The 19,149-nt window shown below is 51.7% G+C and overlaps 1 protein-coding gene across 9 annotated transcripts in view; it reads left to right on the top strand.

The window, feature by feature from the left end:
- The window catches only part of ECE1 (endothelin converting enzyme 1), a 127,295-nt gene that overhangs the window by 45,196 nt on the left and 62,950 nt on the right, over window positions 1–19,149 (top strand). For 4 of the 9 annotated variants that reach the window (XM_001162689.7, XM_016955680.4, XM_054663394.2 and 1 more), the window contains 2 exons: window positions 8,093–8,179; window positions 18,958–19,099. In XM_001162689.7, the coding sequence (XP_001162689.2) occupies window positions 8,093–8,179; window positions 18,958–19,099 (229 nt within the window). Of the gene's footprint in view, window positions 1–3,821; window positions 4,099–7,449; window positions 7,912–8,092; window positions 8,180–18,957; window positions 19,100–19,149 lie in introns of those variants that run through there. The other 5 variants (XM_063804524.1, XM_001162780.7, XM_063804517.1 and 2 more) reach the window with 5 other exon arrangements.

Genomic DNA, 19,149 nt, shown 5'->3' on the forward strand with positions numbered 1-19,149 from the left:
GGACCGAGATGTGGATCTCCAGCCTCCCAGCCCTATTCCTGTTCCTTCTGCTGTCCAAGACATTGCCTGGGCTGAAGAGGGAACCCTGGCTCTGTCATTTTCTAGCTGTCTGATCTTGGACAAGTGAATGGACTTCTCTGAGCCTGTTTTCTCACCTTAGAAGAGAGATAACAGTACATCATGAGGTCATCATGAAGGTTAGACAGGATCAACCACATGAGTTGGCTGGCATGGGGTTCATGGATCCAAGGAGTCCCCAGAGCTTCCTGCCCCACCCACTTCCTCCTCCCTCTGCCCAGCCCTCACCCACCCACTCACCTGTGTAACACAAATACTAATTACAACTGACTCCATGAGCTGCTTCCTGGTTGAGCACAATTACTGGGCAGCTCAGTCATCACCATTATACCATATCATTCAATGAGACGGGTTAACTTTGTCTTAAGTTGTACGTGATTAGATCAGTACATTGTCAGAGAGCGCTTGGTCTCTTCAGATTGGGACTTCCCCAGCCTTGTCATCACACAGCCCAGGACATCACACAGGAGCACAGGAGCATGAGGAGGTGCAGGGGCATCTGTGGGTAGCCCTGGAGTCAGGACCAGCTGCTTTCTGGTCTGCTTTGCAGTTTGTGCTTGGAGAAGATCAGAGTGGACAACTCAGCCCCTTAAACCCAGCTGGGAGGTGACACCTGAAGTCGTAAGGATGGAGCAGGTGAGGCAGGAGCTAGCCAGGAGCTGAAAGACTAAAGGGAGCTACAGTAGGAGATCAAGGGGGTCAGGGGGTCACTGGGGAAGGCATGCCGAGGGGACAGAGCCCAGTGGGCCTGGACAGAGGACCAGAGATGATTGATGGAGGTTGCCAGGCAGGTGGACAGGGTGGGCAGGTCAGTGGCCTGTATCAGGTAGGAGTGAGAGGCTGCTGACCAGGTTTGGGGCTTGGGCATGGGGTGGCCTCCACAGCAGGCACTGAAGAATGGGCCAGCAACACTAGGTAAGATTCCCGGTGCCCCCCAGGGCCTCTGGCAGTTGAGTCAACACTGGGCCATGTGAGTGAGTGCTTCCCAGCGCTGTGTGTGTGGAGGCAAGTCTCCTGCTGCCAGCACATTCACGGGAGCCCAGCCCTGGGACTCGGGGCCACGCCAGAGTGGTTGGCTCACAGGCTGGCAGGGCTGCTGCCTTCTCCAAGGGGCAGTTAGCAACCTTGACCTCCTACCTCTGCCCTGTGCCCTTGGCCTTCCAGTGTCTCCCTGAGTCTCACCTTGAGGCCTCCCCAGCCCCTGCCCACCTGCTGCCTTCCCCTGCACAGGCCCTCAGTTCCATCTGAGCCCTTGGTACAAAGGGGAGTCTCCCTCTCCAGGCCCCAGCAGTTATATCTGTCCCTATTTCCCACATCCCAGATGGGTGGCCCGTAGCCTCTGAAGGAAGTTAGCCTAGAGAGCCAGGCCCCGGGTAGGAGGCACAAAAAAAGGAGGTGAGGCCCTGAGATAACCAGGAAGATCTGGGTTTGGGCTCCAGCTCTGGCAAGCTGCTTCCTTTCTCTGAGCCTCAGTCTCTGCATCTGTAAAATGGGGATCCCAGGACTTATCCCACATGGTGATTGTAAGACACAAAAGTATAAAAGAGCCTTGAGAACTGGGCAATGTCAAGGTCAATGACTCTGTTTTGTTTTGTTTTGTTTTACTTTATTTTATTTTATTTTATTTTATTTTATTTCTCTCTCTTTTTTTTGTAGTTGAGACAGGGTCTTGCTCTGTCACCCAAGCTAGAGTGCAGTGGCGTGATCTCAGCTCACTGTAGCCTCAACCTTCTAGGCTCAAGCAATCCTTCCACCTCAGCCTCCTAAGTAGTGGGGCCACAGGTGGATGCCACCACACCTAGCTAATTTTTTTTTTTAATTTTTTGTAGAGACAAAGTCTCACTGTGTTACCCAGGTTGGTCGCAAACTGCTGGGCTCAAGCAATCTGCCCGCCTCGCCTCCCAAAGTGCTGGGATTACAAGCATGAGCACCCGGCTGAAGGGTACATGATTTCTATTAATAACTCGTATTTGACTTCTTGCTGTTGATATTAACCTCCATCACCTGGGCAATCTTTTATTTTCACTGAGTTTACAGCAGGGCTAGAGTAACAACAAATGTTGGCTGAACAAAGGCCAAGACTGGAAAATCTGGATGAGGGCAGAAGCAAATGGGAGGGGTGGTGAGGAAGACAAGAAGAAGCAAGCAGAAAGAGGTGGCCTGCGCAGGATGTCCCTCTGGTGTGGTTCACGCAGTCTTGGGCTGCTGGATGCCAGGCAGTTCATGTTCTAGCTTACTCGGTATTTACAATGGCCCTTTTACGGATGAAGAAACTGAGACCTGAGGGTGAAAACAACATGTCCAAGGTCACATGAGCCAGGAAACCTGTGAGTGGGCTCAGGTCTGTCTTAACTGCCTGATAAATGTTGTTTCTAACTCTGTTCCACAAAGGATTCATGATAGGTTATAAATAAAATACATTCAGTAAAACGACATGCAATACCAAATGGAAAATCAGAATCACGGAAAACAGAGTGGAAAATGTGGACAAGGAAAAAGCTGAACCTAAAGGCCAAGAAAGTGCCCATAGGCGAGTTTCTGATTTGGCTATGAGTTTCCTGGCAGCCAAAGAAAAAAGAGATACAAGCTGATTCCTGTTATTAAAAAGTAAAGAAGCAGTTTACACTTTCAGGAACTTCATAGTAAATTTAAAAATAAGCTAATCACATGGAAATTTCTCTGGTGAAAAATACTGGGAAATATAATGGATAATGTAATAATAATAAATATCAAGTGGCATATCTTTAGAAATGATAGCCATATTTTTATATCTTATCCCTTGCCCAAAGTTGTCTTACTTGGGTTTGTTTTTGTTTTTGTTTTTTTGAGACAGGGTTTTGCTGTGTTTCCCAGGCTGGTCTTGAACTCCTGGCCTCAAACAATCCTCCGGCCTGGGTCTCCCAAGGTGCTGGGATTGCAGGCATGAGTCACCATGCCCAGCCAAGCACTTTATCTATATTAACTCATTTAAGTGTCACCACAGTCCTATGAGGGAGGTACTATTGTTATCATCATCCTCCTCATTTGACAGATGAGTACTGAGGCACAGAGAGGCTGAGTCACTTGCTCAGGGTCACAGAGTTGGGAAGTTCAGACTAGGGATCTGAAATGAGGTTTAGATCCAGAGCTTTTACCCGCTACATTATAGCATCTGTGAAATATAAGTGTTTAGCTACCAGATAATATGAATGTGTTTTAGATGACATGTAAAGATTTAACAGATCCCAGTGAATTACCAGCACCAAAAGTAGTAACTGATGGGGACTTCGGCCACAAAGGGCAGCGTCTCTAAGGAGCTGAGGCTTAGAGACAATGTGAAAGTAGCTGTGGAGGGTGTGGCTCAGTCCCAGGCCTCAGAATTTCACATGTGGGGCTTCCCTTTTCCACCTCATCATCACCCCAAGATGCCTTAATGATCCCCCGCCTTTGGCCAACCAAAGGCAAGAGCCATATGAGTGACTAATGTCATCTGGGCAAAGGGGGTCATGCCCAGGTGCTACCAGGCCAGGAGGCTTTTGTCGCCAGAAACCTGTGCGTGTTTATATTTCTCGTTTCTGCTCACCGCAGGCCTTTGATTTACAAGGGTGGAGTTTCCAGAGCTGGGCACTGTTGCACCTTCATCTGGCTGTCATCACTTCCTCTGTGCAGCTGGGGCACTGGGGACTGAGGACGGGGCAGTCCACAGGGAGCCGTGGTTCCACCCCTTCACTCTTGGTTTCTGCCAGGCCCTCCTCTTGAACACCAGACCCAGATTCAACCCAGATTTCTCCTCCACGGCTGCACAGTGCCAGGAAGGGAACTGAGAAGACCAAAGTGGAGGTTCTTTACCTTCCCCAGCACACTCGAGGCCAGGCATGGCACCCACAACCGCAAATGAGACAATTAGGGAGAATAAGTGCTGGCTGCCCTGTCAGCCCAGAGCCTCAGTCTGCCCAGGGCACCCAGACTCTGTGAGGTTCCCACCTGAAGAAGCAGTTCCATCTTCCACAAGGAGCACAGGACCAAGAGTCCAGGACCCAGGTTCGAGGCCCAGCTCTACCACTTTCTCGCCGCGGGGCTCGGGTTCTCTGGCGGCAGCGTAATGGAGTCAGTGGGTTTGGCAAGGGGAAGATTCGCATTATGGCTCCCTCAGTCTCCAGGCAGGTGACTTAGGGCTAGGGGGAGGTCCTTTCTCCTCTCTGACCCTTGGTCATCTCATTTGTAAAGCGGAGGTGATGATTCTCATCTCAGGGACGAGGCACTGTGGGGTTAGGAGAGAATTTGTCAAGTGGCATGGTTGGTTTTTGGTCTGTCTAGGCCCCTCCCCCTCTCTGTAAGCTGGAAGCGATACTTGTGAGGCTGAGGCTCTAGGTGGGTGTGGGGAGCCATTGGGGTAGTGAATGGAAGGCCCTGGGCGAAGGGCCCCAGGCAGCTGTTGAAATGTCACTCACCCACTGTGGACTTCCCACCAAGCAGAGCCCGCCAAGCCTTTCCTGTCTGAGGTGGGTTCAGTTTCACTACCGGGCTGAGGCAGGCATCTCAGGAAGGGGCCCTCGGCTTTTGTGTGCTGAAAAATAACCAGGCTCCATCTCTGCTGATGTCTGCTTGGGAGTTCCGTGAGCTTCCTGCATCATCTGTCCACAGACAGGCTGCCGCAGGGTGGACATCAGAGTCCCTGGGGTGGCTTCCGGCCTCCCTCCCTTGCCTCCCGCCTTTGCTCAAACATCTGTAGAGGCTCCAGCCCCAGACTAAGCCCTTAAGGAGACAGGGTCCCATAAGACCCAGCCTCTGCCATCAGGGTTCTCCTGTCTAAAATGCTGTGTGCCTCAGTAAAAGGCAGCATGGGGTAGGGTGGCTGTGTGGGGACAGAGAGCCAGGGACCAAATGCTGTCTGGGGTCCCTGGAGGGTGGTCAGGAGAGCTTGCCAGAAGGGGGAAATCTCTGAAATGAGACAGAAGGAGGAGGAGCCATCGCTTAACCACACCTGGGCGAGTTACTTCCCTGAGCCTCAGTTTCAGTCTCTGTAAAAGGAACCAGTGATACCTGCTTCTGAGGGAAGGGTGAGAAGCTTAAAAGAGATGGTATAAAAGAACTGACAAATCCCTTACACCACCCGGGTGAATCCCTTACACCACCCAGGTGCCCCGGGGAGATGTTCTGTGAACTGAACTTCTTTTTCAAAAGTCTTTTCCTCTGGCAATCGACACCTGGTAATGTAGTGTAACCAAGTGTCCTGTTCTAGAAAAAGCCCAGCTGCAACCCAGCAGTAAGTGAAGCAGCCTCAGAGTCCCCTCTCTCTCTGGGATGGGTAATGGAAACTCCTCCACCCAGTGGGAGTGAGGCAGAAGTCTCCAGAATTCAGAGCCTTCCCATGCACCCTGCCTCCCCAGGGCCTGTGACCTTTAGATGTGTTCCCTGTTTCTGTAGGCATTATGAAGTTAGATGCAGGAGAGTTCTTGAGAACTTGAAGGCACTTCCCCCCTACTTGTCCCCCCTTTGATTTTAACAACCGTTTGTTGAGCACCTACTCTGTGCCGGGTGATGGAGAGTCTCTGTTGGACAGGCCAGACAAGGTCCCAGCCCCAGTAAAGCTGTGGATTCTGGGGAGGGACAGAGAGAGTGATGATAAAGACATGGAAACAAAACAGTCTGCAACAAGTACTGTAAAGGAAAACAAACAGGATGCTGTAACAGAGAATTTGGGGGACTGCTTAGGGTTCCTGGGACATTTGAGGAGCTGGTAGGCTGAGATCTGAAGTTGTAGCTGACCATGGGAGGAGTAGAGAGGAGGAAAAAATGTTCCAGATAGAGACAACAGCAGCTACAAAGGTCTTGGGGGAAGAAGAAACTTGTAGAAACTGAGGAGTTGCGTGAGGAGGTTGGGGGGGGGGGCGCGTGGGGCGCTGGCAGCACAAGATGAGGGCCCAGAGTGGGCAGGGGCCATGGGGCCTGGTGAAGGGTTTGGATTTCATTCCAGGACAGTGGAGGGTTTTTAAGCAAGGGAGTGGTAATATCAGAATTTTTTTTAAATTTTATTTATTTACTCAGACAAGATCTTGTTGTGTCGTCCAGGCTGGAGTGCAGTGGTGCAATCACAGCTCACTGTAGCCGCCACCTCCTGGCTTCAAGCGATTCTCCCACCTAAGCCTCCCAAGTAGCTGGGACTACAGGCGCATACCACTACGTCCTGCTAATTAAAAATATATAATATATAATATATAAATATAAATATAAATATATATATATTTTTCTTTTTGTAGAGATGGGGTCCGTGTTGCCCAGGCTGGCCTAGAATTAGACTCAAGTGATCCTCCTGCCTCAGCCTCCCAAAGTGCTGGGATTACAGTTATGAACCACTGAACCCAGCCAGATTTCTGTGGTTTGTTTGTTTGAGATGGAGTCTCACTCTGTCACCCAGGCTAGAGTACAGTGGCACAATCTCAGCTCACTGCAACCTCGACCTCCTGGGTTCAAGCGATTCTTCTGCCTTAGCCTCCTGAGTAGCTGGGATTACAGATGCATGCCACCAGGCCCAGCTGATTTTTTGTATTTTTAGTAGAGATGGGGTTTCATCATGTTGGCCAGGCTGGTCTTGAACTCCTGACCTCAAGTGATCTACCCAACTTGGCCTCCCAAAGTGTTGGGATTACAGGCGTGAGCGAGCCATGGTGCCTGGCCTCAGCCAGATTTCATTTTAAAGGCTCATCCTGGCTGCTGAGGGGGCTGTCAGAGGGCAGGAGTGGAAGCCAGGAGACCATCTGGAGCCATTGCCCTCACTGTCCCTGTGACGTCAGGCCCCTCACCCCTCTAAACCTGTTTATTCACACATATGTGTGACTGTGAGAATCAAATTTGGAATAAGCAGAAATGCACTTTGCAAAGCTGAAAAGTACGCATAAATGCAGGGATTCCCGCTTTGCTAGAAGCGGAGAGTCCTTTGGAAATCTGCTGGGTTAGACCTCTCTGGGGTTCTTGGTTGGGACAGTGCTGGGCCTGAGTCCCTAACTGAACACCTCATATCCGAGAGAGCCCCCTTTCCCTGCCTGGGGTTATAGGAGAGGGCTCAGGGGCTGGGGAGGGGGGCACCTGGCTGAGGCTCCGAGTCTTGAGGGGGAAGATGGGAAAGAAGGGTCCCCTTCCTGGCTTCTGACTCCCCCTGGAGCAATGGTTCTCTTGTGTTGCAGGGAGGGCGACACCTTTGAGCACGGGGGTGACCATCGGACCACCCTGCAGCCATCCAAATGCACACACACAGCTCCTTTCATCCCGTGTCAGGGAGTTCTCTGAAATTTTCTGAAACTCATTCACGAACTCTGGCTTAAAGGCCTCTGAGCTAGAAAGGGGAACTGAAAGGGGACACCTACCTTTTTACCCCACCTTTTTTGTCTGGTCTTTCTAGCATTAACCCCCTAGACACACCTAAGGGCTGATGCCAGGGGGAACCTGTCTTGATTGCTCTGGGCCAAATCGAGGGCACCTTCCTGATACTTTTGTTATCTGCCACTGGGGACCCGGTTGTTGAAGGGGGACTTAAGATTTTCTCGAAGGAGGGGTCACTGTGAGGGCCTTTCCTGCCTGCTAGGGGCTTCAGTTTGGGGGCCCCCTCTCCCGACCTCCGGGGAAGGGAGGGGTCCCCATCTCCCCCGGGCCTCTCGGGTCTTGGGGTCTCCCCGGGAGGCCGGAGGTTGGGAACCGGGCGCCGGCGAACCGATCAGGCCCCGCCCGCGAAGGTGGTGCAACGCCTGGCCTGGCCCATCCCATCCCGGCCACCCGGGCAGCGGGACCAGGCGTCTGGGGCGCAGCATGCGGGGCGTGTGGCCGCCCCCGGTGTCCGCCCTGCTGTCGGCGCTGGGGGTGAGGCGGGCGGGGGCGGGAGGCGGGCGGGACCCCTCCCCGCGCGGGCCGCTCCGTGGGCCGGTCTCGGGTGTCCAGGCCGGGGCGGGGCGCGGCGGCGCCAGGGTCGGGGCCGCTTCCCCATTCGGGCGCGAGAGCCATGGAGGCGCTGAGGGAGTCCGTGCTGCATTTGGCCTTGCAGATGTCGACGTACAAGCGGGCCACGCTGGACGAGGAGGACCTGGTGGACTCGCTCTCCGAGGGCGACGCATACCCCAACGGCCTGCAGGTAGGCGCCCTCCGCTCCCTCCCGAGGTCCAGGCGCCCCGGGCCCGGGCATGCGCGCTGCCGCTGCCGCGCCCCCCGCCCCTACCTACCCCGCCTCTTCCCCTCCCTTCCCCTCCCTCGTTCGGCATCCGGGAGGGGCCGCGCCTCCCCGCAGCTGGGGCTCCGCGCTGAGAAGCCTTCCGGAGCCCACCAGTCTCCCCTCACCTGCCCCCGCCATCCCTAGAGCCTCCCAGCCACCTGCTTCTGGGGCCACAGCCCAGGTGGCAGAGTTGAAAGCACCCCCGAGACCCGAACTGGTCCAGTTCCCTTTTCACAGAAGGCACAGTTTGTGAATGTCCCAGGACTTGCCCAGGCCCTTTACCGGCAGAGTCTACGGCTGTTTCTGTTTTAGCGTGGAAAGCCCTGCATCCCTGGAACCCACTCCCCCAGTCCGGGGCAAACTGGGAAAGTTGGTCACCTTATCCGGGAGGCAGTACCACCCTCTTCCTCTTGCCCTCCCAATACCTGAGTTTCCTGGGGCCAGAAACCTGTTCTCTGCCCCCTCTCCCTGCCCCTTTTCCAGCCTACTCAGGAAGTCCAATTCCTCCCCTCCCCAGGGTCTCCGCCTGTGGGCATCCCATCTGCCCATTCCTGGGGAGGGCCCCACCCCCGTCCCTGCCTTGTAACAGGACATTGAGCAAGGCTGCTTTCTGCCCTCCCGTCCCTGGGGGGCTGCACTGGGACAGTTGTGGCCAAGACCTCAGTGCTGGAGGGGTTTGGAGCCAGCCAGGTGCGTGGGAAGGTGCTGGAAACGCTGCGGACACCCTAGGAGACCCAGTGATCTGGCTCTTGAGAAGCCAGTGTAGAAAGAGGAGCTGGGGCAGGCACTCCAGTTCTCGGAGGACTTCTGCCAGGTAGACCAAGGGAAGTATTTGGGAGAATCTTGGGGCCACTTGGTGAACTGGCACACAACTCTTCCCAAAGGCGAGCTTAGGATGAATGGACGCTTAGTTGCCAGGCCCACTCCACTCAGATACGCCTCTTAGAAGCGGGAATAATCCTCCCAGCGCAGGGAGACACCATTGATGGAGTTCCTCCTCCAGGGTCACATAGGCCCAGGGGACCCAAACTCACAGTCCCAAGGGCTCTACCCACTGGGATGTGTGGTACCCCTGCTTAACCTTCAGGAACACCCCTGAGACCTGTAGGGATTACTGTCCCCACTTACAGATGTGGAAACTGAGGCTCTGACAGGGGCAACCACTGGCCTTCGGTCACAGAGCTAAAAATCCGAGAGCGACACGTCAAACCCTGTCTGTCTCAAACCTCTTCCCAGTGGACTCTTCTTAAGAGGCTGAAGCCAGCAGGAAATTAGATTTCTGGGGCAGGTGCTTTTCCCTTCTCAAATCAAAACAGAATCTAATCAGCAATGTTTTTCAGTCTCATCTTCCACAGAAGGGTCTAAATATATCAACACAAAAGCATTTCAGAATTCACAGCAAAGTAATAATGCCGTATTGCTGTTATCCTCACAGCAGCCTGTTTGGGGTATAGCCTTTTTCAGATGAAATAGCACATTTCTCTGGGGAGGGCCCCCGGCCAAGCAGGAGGAGCCCCGTCTCTGAAGCCAGCGACCCGGGTTTGAGTTCTTACTCCACTCACAACCTTGGGCTAGTGGCTTAATCTCTTTCAGTGGTGTAGTGGCTTAATCTCTTTCAGTGGTGATGGCCTCACTGTGAAATGGATGTTAGAGAAAGTGGATGTCATACATATTATATGCAGCCTGCTAGGATTATTGTTTTATGACCCATGAAGTAAGGGCTGGCGTGGCCACATTATTGATGATAAAGGTGAGGGACAAAGAGAGGTTAGAGACATTCCTGGGGTCACGTCGCTGTTGTCTATGGTTGGAGTTAGTGTCCTGTCCCCAAATGGATACATTTTCCACTTTCCTTGCAGGAAAAGGCAAAGAGGTTATGCAAGGATTTGGGGCATTTTTGTGGGTACCCAGCTTGGCTTGTGTGGTGTTGCCACAACTTCCCCAAAGTGAACATGAAGTAGCCAGTGCTTGCTTTTCTGAGTCAAGGACCCATTCATCTCCATTTATGAGGCAGAGTATTCTATTAATTGAATGTTTTCAATCATTGTTTTTTTTTTTTTTTTCCCCAGTGTAAAAGCTTTATATGCTCACTTGGGGGAGAAAAAAAGACAGTCAAGTATAAAAAGGAATTAAAAACAGAGCAGTAATCCTGCCACTTGGAGATAACGGTTTCTAGTTTTTCACACTTGTATGTATATATTTTTAAACATAGTTGAGCTCACTCTAAATACACAATGTTATATCCCGCATTTTTCATTCAGCATCTTCTACATTGTCAGAAACTTCCGAAACATGCTGCCATTAAAAATCGTAACACCTCGTGGTACCAACATATAAAAATATATTTATTCAATCCACTGTAGTTGGACACTTAGGCGCAATTGCTGTCACTCTATGGGTGACCCATTTTTAGCTTTTCAGATTATTACCTTTGGGCCAGTTGCTAGCAACACAACTTCTCTCTCAACTTTATTTATTTATATTTATTTATTTATTTTGAGACAGAGTCTCTCTCTGTTGTAGAGGCTGGAGTGCAGTGGCGCGATCTCAGCTCACTGCAACCTCCGCCTCCCAGGTTCAAGCAATTCTCCTGCCTCAGCCTCCGGAGTAGCTGGGATTAACAGGTGCACGTCACCACGCTCGGCTAATAGTTGTATTTTCAGTAGAGACAAGGTTTTGCCATGTTGGCCAGGCTGGTCTCGAACTCCTGCCCTCAGGTGATCTGCCTGCCTCGGCCTCCCAAAGTGCTGGGATTGCAGGCATGAGCCACCACATCCAGCCTGTGCTCTCAATTTTAGACTTTTTAAAAGAGACCCTTCATCCCAAATCCTTTCTCTTGATGGACAGCTAAAAAATAAGCTATTTGATTTTTCAAGATTTTGAAGTCCATTCGTTTTAGGAAGTCCCAAGTGATCAACACCAATAACTAATAAATGAAAACTTCCATTTTTCAGCCAAACTTGACACATTTGTTACTTTATTACTTGCCACATTTATTTATTTTTTATTATTGGACCTGCTGGCCAATGTTGAATTTAACCAGAGCAAAATTCTACCTGTACCTCACCTGAAAGGGTTTTTCTTTTTCTTTCTTTTTATTTTTTTAATTTTTTTTGAGACAAGGTCTCACTCTGTTGGCCAGGCTAGAGTGCAGTGGCGCAATCTGGGCTTACTAGCAGCCTTGACCTGTGATTCTCTCACCTCAGCCTCCAAATAGCTGGAACTACAGGCACGTGCCACCATGCCTGGCTAATTTTTTGTATTTTTAGTAGAGATGGGATTTTGCCATGTTGCCCAGGCTGGTCTCGAACTCCTGGCTTCAAGTGATCCTCCTGCCTCAGCCTCCCAAAGGGCTGGGATTACAGCCACCGTGCCTAACCTTTTCTTTTTCTTTATCCCATATTTTAGGCGCAGATTACTTGCAGTCTACTAAAGTGAGTCATTCTGAACCAAGCACAGAATTCAAAGGAAGCTGGCTCTAACTTGGAGCCCCAGCTCTGTCTCTCCTGGGCTGTGAGACCTGAAAGCAACTCACTTCCACAGCTTTCTTTGTAAAATGGGGTTAATATTATTAGCCCACCTCTCAGAGCTGTTGCAAAGGCTCAATGGGACAGTATGAGGGAAAGCATTTTGGATAATGCTTAGAAAATGGATTTGGTTATTAGGTTATTACAAGGATTATTACAGAAACTCACTATGAGTGACATGATATAATAATATACATCTAAATATGCTAGCTTTTGCTCTGAAGCCTCTGCTCTGCCAAAGCCAGCTGCCTGATCTTCCCACACCTGAACATACACCATTTTCAGCGGCAGGAAGGGATATAGCTGAAGTTACACCTGCAGCCTGAACTGAGGAGCAGATGGCCATGTCTACCAAAACCTTTGAAATTCATTCAGTTACTTCTAAAAATCTTTTTTTGTTGTTGTTAAGAAAAAAAGAAAGGTGAGATACTAAATTCTTAGTTATAGTTTTCTCATTTTTTTCCCACCTTGCACAGGGCTCTCTTCTCTTCTCTTTTTTTTTTTTTTTTTTTTTGAGACAGAGTCTTGCTTGTTGTCCAGGCTGGAGTGCGGTGGCACAATCTCAGCTCACTGCAACCTCCACCTCCTGGGTTCAAGCAATTCTCCCACCTCAGCCTCCCCAGTAGCTGGGATTACAGGCATGCACCACCATGCGTGACTAATTTTTGTATTTTTAGTAGAGATGGAGTTTTACCATGTTGGCCAGCCTGTCCTCAAACTCCCGACCTCAGGTGATCCACCTGCCTCGGCCTTCCAAAGTGCTGGGATTGCAGGCATGAGCCACTGTGCCCAGCCTTTTTTTTTTTTTTTTTTTTGAGGCAGGGTCTCGCTCTGTTGCCCAGGCTGGAGTGCAGTGGCATGATCATGGCTCACTGCAGCCTTGAATTCCTGGGCTCAAGCGATCCTCTCACCTTGGCCTCCCAAAGTGCTGGGATTACAGATATGAGCTGTCATGCCTGGCCAAAGCTGTCTTTCCAGGGTGATTTCAGGGACAAGCCCGCTCAATACTTTAAAAAGACATGTCTGTTTACCTGGAGTTGGTATCAACTCTGTTTGCCTATTATATAGCCTTGAGGTTCGAGAGTCTGAGAAGTCACACCTGGGACCTCAATCAGCCTCCTCATTTTAGAGATGGGAGACTGAGGCCCAGAGACTGCCCAGCAACACACAGTGGGATATTTGACTTCTCAGGGTTACCATCTTTCTCCCATGCTGTGGGGAGCTGGGTGTTCCTTCTGGGAAGCGATGAAAGTTGGAAAGTACTTGTAAATATTAGCCTTTGATTCTTGCTGAGATGTGAGGAGTGCCCTCCCCTACAACGGATCATATTTTAAGCTGTTACCAGTCATTTAAAGTCAGGCATCTGGGTGGGGTGGCAGACAAGGCTCAGGCAGAGACAAGAGGACACAAGGACTTGAGAATTTTGCTCTGGACTGACCCCATTGCCTCAGCCAGAAGGTCACCTCATGGAAACTTTACTGGAAGAAACTTCCCCAAACTGACTTTGGGGAACTTTTGGAGGCAGGGTTCCTCGCAGGCTGGGCTGTCACAGTCAACTTGCTCTCAAAGTCTTACTCCAGGGAGCCTGGTGCCCCTGCCAGCGCTCCCAGCTGGCTGGGCTTCTGGGCTGCAGAGGGGTGGGATCCCTGCCAGACCCTTGGCCAGACCACTCCCATTGCTGCTTCGTGCAGCCCAGGTTGCTGGGTTCTGCCTTCCCTTCCGACCTGACTCTGAAAACCTGGCTTCACCTGGCTCCCCACCCCTTTCTGCTCCTGGCTTGTCTCCTGGGCCCCAGGCAGCAGGCCCCGTCCTCACCTGCAGAACTTGTTCTTGCTGTAAGCCTAGGTGAGCCAAGCACTCACTTCTGTAACCAAATATGTATCCCGGATTAGGGCTTTGTTCCCTTGGCTGTGGAAACCCTGGGAACTCCTGGCTGGACAGCGCTGCTCTTTTTCCCTTACTCTAGCTCTCTCGCTCTTTCTGTTTCTCTGGCTCTCTCATTTCTTTGTCTCATTCTCCACCTCTCTCTTTTGAGGGCACCCCCTCCCTCTCATTCTCTTTCTGCCTCCCACAACAGTAAGTAGGAAATTAAGCCCACCAGCGAGCTGAGCATCTGCAGTGATTCTGCGTCTTCCAGGCATCAGCGCTGCCTCTTAGCGGATGGCCATTTCACAGTCCCCTCTCCTGAGATGGACTGGGCTGCCTGCCACCAATCCTCCTACCCTCCAAGCTGCTTAGGCCAGTCTCCCATGCTTGACAGGACCTCATTTCCAAAAGAAAAGTAAGAAACCAGTCACATCTCCCCATGCTGTGACCTCATGTCACGGATCCCCTCCACAGTCCCATGAAGGAGGCTGGGCAGGTGCGACAGGGATGCAAAGAAGAGACTCAGCCGAGGCCAGCGGCCATTGGAAGCAGATCGGTGCCCTGACTCACGACCCAGCCCTTTCCATTGCACCCAGGAATTGGCCACCCTGCCCTGGAGAGGCCTCCTGATCCTGGCCTAGTACCTCTAGGTGACTTCTCCTGCCCCAGGGAGAGGCATCTGGATTCGTTCTGCCTTTAGAGACAAGGCTTATCCAGAAACCATGAGGCCCGTAGCCGATAGTACAAGTCAAGCAAAGAACAAGACAAAGGTTAAAAACCCCATTTTCAAACTCCATTTGCCATGCTTGCCTGGAACTATGAATTTTTAATTCAATTCTGGCTTAATTTTATTTTGCAGTGAACACCATCTGTTTAGATTCAGCACTTTGCATCAAACAGTGAGGGTCAGCTCCACTTCCTGTGGTAGGTCTGCGGCTGCCAGTCCTGGAGCCATGGGTTGCCTCACTGTTCTCTCTCCTCTCTCTTTGCCTTCATGCCCCGACTTCCTGTGTTTCTTCTGGAGCTAATGCTAATACCTACTCTTAGGAAGATAGGCCGGGTGCAGTGGTTCACACCTGTAATCCCAGCACTTTGGGAAGCTGAGGCGGGCAGATCACCTGAGGTCGGGAGTTTGAGACCAGCCTGGCCAACATGGTGAAACCCTGTCTCTACTAAAAATACAAAAATTAGCCGGGCGTGGTGGCGGACACCTGTAATCCCAGCTACTCGGGACACTGAGGCAGGAGAATTGCTTGAACTCAGGAGACAGAGGTTGCAGTGAACAGAGACCTCTCCACTGCACTCCAGCCTGGGCGACACAGTGAGACTCCGTCTCAAAAAAAAAAAAAAAAATTAAAAAAAATTCAAAAAAAGGAATGTTATGGGCCGGGCGCTGTGGCTCACGCCTGTAATTCCAGCATTTTGGGAGGCCAAGGCGGGTGGATCACGAGGTCAGGAGATTGATTGAGACCATCCTGGCTAACACGGTGAAACCCCATCTCTACTAAAAATACAAAAAATTAGCCAGGTGTGGTGGCATGTGCCTGTAGTCCCAGCTACTCGGGAGGCTGAGGCAGGAGAATCTCTTGAACCCGGGAGGCCAAGGTTGCAATGAGCCGAGATGGCGGCACTGCACTCCAGCCTGGGTGAGAGAGCAAGACTCCGTCTCAAAAAAAAAAAAAAAAAAAAAAAAAGAATGTTATGAAGATAGAATTGCACCATCAAAATAGAATTAATATGATCCCAGGCACTTAGCACTCAAGTATTTATTTGCTGCCATTGTTCTTTTTTCCCTTTCCTCTCCCTCTGTTTCTTTCATCTTCCCCTTCTGTTCCTTTCTTCTCTCCCTTCTCTCCGCAGATGGCTTTGCTCCTTGCTCTTAGCTGTCTCCTTGTCGCCCACACCACAACATTTCCCTGTACATTTAAGGTGAGGTTTTCCTGCATCCCAAGCCTAGTGGCTGTGTCCTTTGGCTCACTGGAGCCAGCACCAGGCACAGGGGTACCTCTTTTCTTTTCTTTCTTTTTTTTTCCAAGACAGCGTCTCACTCTGTCACCCAGGCTGGAGTGCAGTGGTGTGATCTCTGTTCATTGCAGCCTCCAGCTCCCAGTTTCAAGCGATTCTCTCACCTCAGCCTCCCCAGTAGCTGGGATTACAGGCATGAGCCACCATGCCTGGCTAATTTTTATATTTTTAGTAGAGACAGGGTTTCACCATGTTGGCCAGGCTGGTCTCAAACTCCCAACCTCAGGTGATCCGCCCACCTCACCCTCCCAAGGTGCTGGGATTACAGTCATGAGCCACTGCGCCTGGCCTCTTTTTTTCTTTTTTGAGATAGGGTCTTGCTCTGTTGCCCAGGCTGGAGTGCAGGGGCACAATCATGGCTTACTGCAGCCTCGACCTTCCGGGCTCAAGCAATCCTCCCACCTCAGCCTCCCAAGTAGCTGGGACTAAAGGTGCATGCCACCATGCCTAGCTAATTTAATTTAATTTTTTTTTAAGAGATGGGGTCTGACTGTGTTGCCCAGGCTGGTCTTGAACTCCTGGGCTCAAGCCATCCTCCTGCCTCAGCCTCCCAAAGTGTTGAGATTATAGGCATGAGCCAACATGCCTGGCTGATGGGTACCTCTTAAACCAAGGTCTCAACCAGGTGCAGTCGCTCATGCCTGTAATCCCAGCACTTTGGGAGGCTGAGGCTGGTGGATCACGATGTTAGGAGTTCGAGATCAGCCTGACCAACATGGTGAAACCCTGTCTCTACTAAAAATACAAAAATTAGCCGGGCGTGGTAGCACGTGCGTGTAATCTCAGCTACTCAGGAGACTGAGGCAGGAGAATCGCTTGAACCTGGGAGGCAGAGGTTGCAGTGAGCCGAGATCGTGCCATTGCACTCCAGCCTGGGTAACAGAGGGAGACTCCGTCTCAAAAAAACAAAACAAAACAAAACAAAACACTGTCTCACGGCCTCCTTGTGCGCTGTGAGCTGAGCCATGATAATGGGGACATGAGAAGCCTAAGGGAGGAAGGATGAAACAAATTAGGGGCAGCAGGACACATACGTCAGTGTGTGCAGTGCCTAGGCAGTGCCTGCTTCAAGTCCTTGGGACCCCTCTGAGTACCAGAGACCAAGGTAAAGTGTGTGAGATAACTGATTACTCTGAAAAAGCACTTTATAAACATTTGAGTACAGTGTGCATGTTAGCATCATACCAGGCTGTCTCTCTCTGCACCAAGCCCTCGCAGCCTGAAGTTTTAATTCATGGTCTGAAACTTTCATTGCTCACTTTTTCAGAAGAGATTCTTGAGGGATTTGAGCGGGCGGCATCCCTCCCACTGCCTGACCCAGCTGCTTCAGTGTCTGAGCCTCCTGGGCCTCCACGGAAGTGTCTCTAAGCCCCAAGATCCTTTGCTCAGTTTTGTTTTGTTTTGTTTTGTTTTGTTTTGTTTTCCGAGACGGAGTCTCACTCTGTCGCCCAGGCTGGAGTGCAGTGGCGCAATCTCAGCTCACTGCAACCTCCGCCTCCCGGGTTCAAGGGATTCTCCTGCCTCAGCCTCCCGAGTAGCTGGGATTACAGGCGCCCGCCACCACTCCCGGCTAATTTTTGTGTTTTTTAGTAGAGATGGGGTTTCTCTATGTTGGCCAGGCTGGTCTTGAACTCCTGACCTCAGGTGATCCTCCCACTTCAGCCTTTTAAACTGTTGGGACTACAGGCATGAGCCCCCGCGCCCGGCCCCTTTTCTCAGTTTTGGAACCCAATTTTTTTTTTTTCCACAGAAAGTGCTTGGGTTCCTCCATCTCTGGAGCAGCAATTCCCAGTCATTTCTTGCCCAGTAAATACCTAACCATGGCCATGTGGCTTCTCAGTACCCTTCCCTCAAGTGACCCACTTCAGATCCCCGAGTGCCAGGGTGGGACTCCCTCAGGGCTCTGACCCGGCACCAGGGGCACCCCTCAGGCTGTTGGTGGGGCTGTTGCAGGTCAGAGTCTGAGTCTCCTCATCTTCCCTGACAGCTTCCCCTCTTCCTGGCAAGCCTTGCTCCCTCCACCCTGCCCTTCCCAAAGGGTAAATCTAATCATGTCACTCCAGTCCTCAAGAGGAAGTCCAGGGTCTTAACCTGGCTTTCTGTGCCCCTTAGGATCTAGGCCCTCCTCTCCTCTCCACTTCCATTCCCTCTTATCTGGCCAGCTCCTACTTATTCTGACTGACCCAGGCCAGACATCACCCCTTCCAGGAAGCCCTCCCTGATTGAACCCCTGCCCACCCCAGTCTGTTTCTTTATCTGCCTCCCTGCTGGGCTGTATATTTCCAGCATGGCCCTGAGTTGGTGCTCAGCTGTTAGCACATGACACAGTGTCACTGAACACATGTCACCCCACCTTCAGGAGACCCTTCCTGTCTTGTGGCCATGGGTTTTGCAGGAAGCATCTCTTGGAACAGAGGAGAACCCCAAGCTGCCTTGGGTGTGAGAGGCCTGGGCTGTCGGCCCCCATTGCTGCTGGCTGGTGTGTCCCTCCTCGGGCAGGGAGGGCCCTGCCACACCCTGCACTTCCTCTCATTGTGCCTCCCTTCCTGTTTAGCTAGACTGTTAGGCTGGAGGGATTTTTCCTCCCTTTCAGGACCTGAATGGAGCTATTTCTCCTTGCATCTCTGCCAACATCTCCCAGGATCCACCTCTGATCCACTGGTGGGCTCGGGCATCAACAGCTTTGGGTTCCAATCCCAGCTGTCCCCATTCAGCTGGGTGGTGAGAAGCCAGGGTCTCACCTCTCTGGACTTCAGTTTCCTCACTTGTAAAAAGAAAAATAAGGTGGCTCGCGTGTTTTTGCGTGGGATTATGAGGGTTTAATGAGCTAAGGATGTCTGTGCTTCTGGGAAGTGTGAACCATGGCTGTGTCACCCTTGTCCCTGACCCCACTGATGTGGGGGCTCTGCAGAGAGCCCAGCTGGGTACTCACTGGATGCCTGCAAGTCCAAACATCCTGTTCTTTTTTGAACTCCTCACTGGAGAAACAGGGAAAAGCTGTAGTTTTTTCCTTCCACTCATATCGAGTGACACAAAAAAACAAGCCTGTCGGGGCCGAGCTGCTTGACTCTCTGATGTTTGGGAGCAGATCCGAGCAGCTGAGCAGGGTGGCTGTTCCTTTCCTGGATTAGGGCTGAATCTGTGGGAACCAGACCACCCCTGAGACAGGAGGCAGCCCTGATGCCTCCCCAGGGCCTGGGCGTGCAGCGGAGCCCCTTCCTCCAAGGGAAGCGGGGCCCGGGGCTCACATCTTCCCTGCCCCTCCTGCCTCCTTCCCTGCAGGTGAACTTCCACAGCCCCCGGAGTGGCCAGAGGTGCTGGGCTGCACGGACCCAGGTGGAGAAGCGGCTGGTGGTGCTGGTGGTACTTCTGGCGGCAGGACTGGTGGCCTGCTTGGCAGCACTGGGCATCCAGTACCAGACAAGTAGGTGCCTCCGTGTTGCATGGTGGGCTTGACTCACTCCTGCCCCCGGC

This window comes from Pan troglodytes, chromosome 1 (genome assembly GCF_028858775.2).
Source record: "Pan troglodytes isolate AG18354 chromosome 1, NHGRI_mPanTro3-v2.0_pri, whole genome shotgun sequence".
Taxonomy (NCBI): domain Eukaryota; kingdom Metazoa; phylum Chordata; class Mammalia; order Primates; family Hominidae; genus Pan; species Pan troglodytes.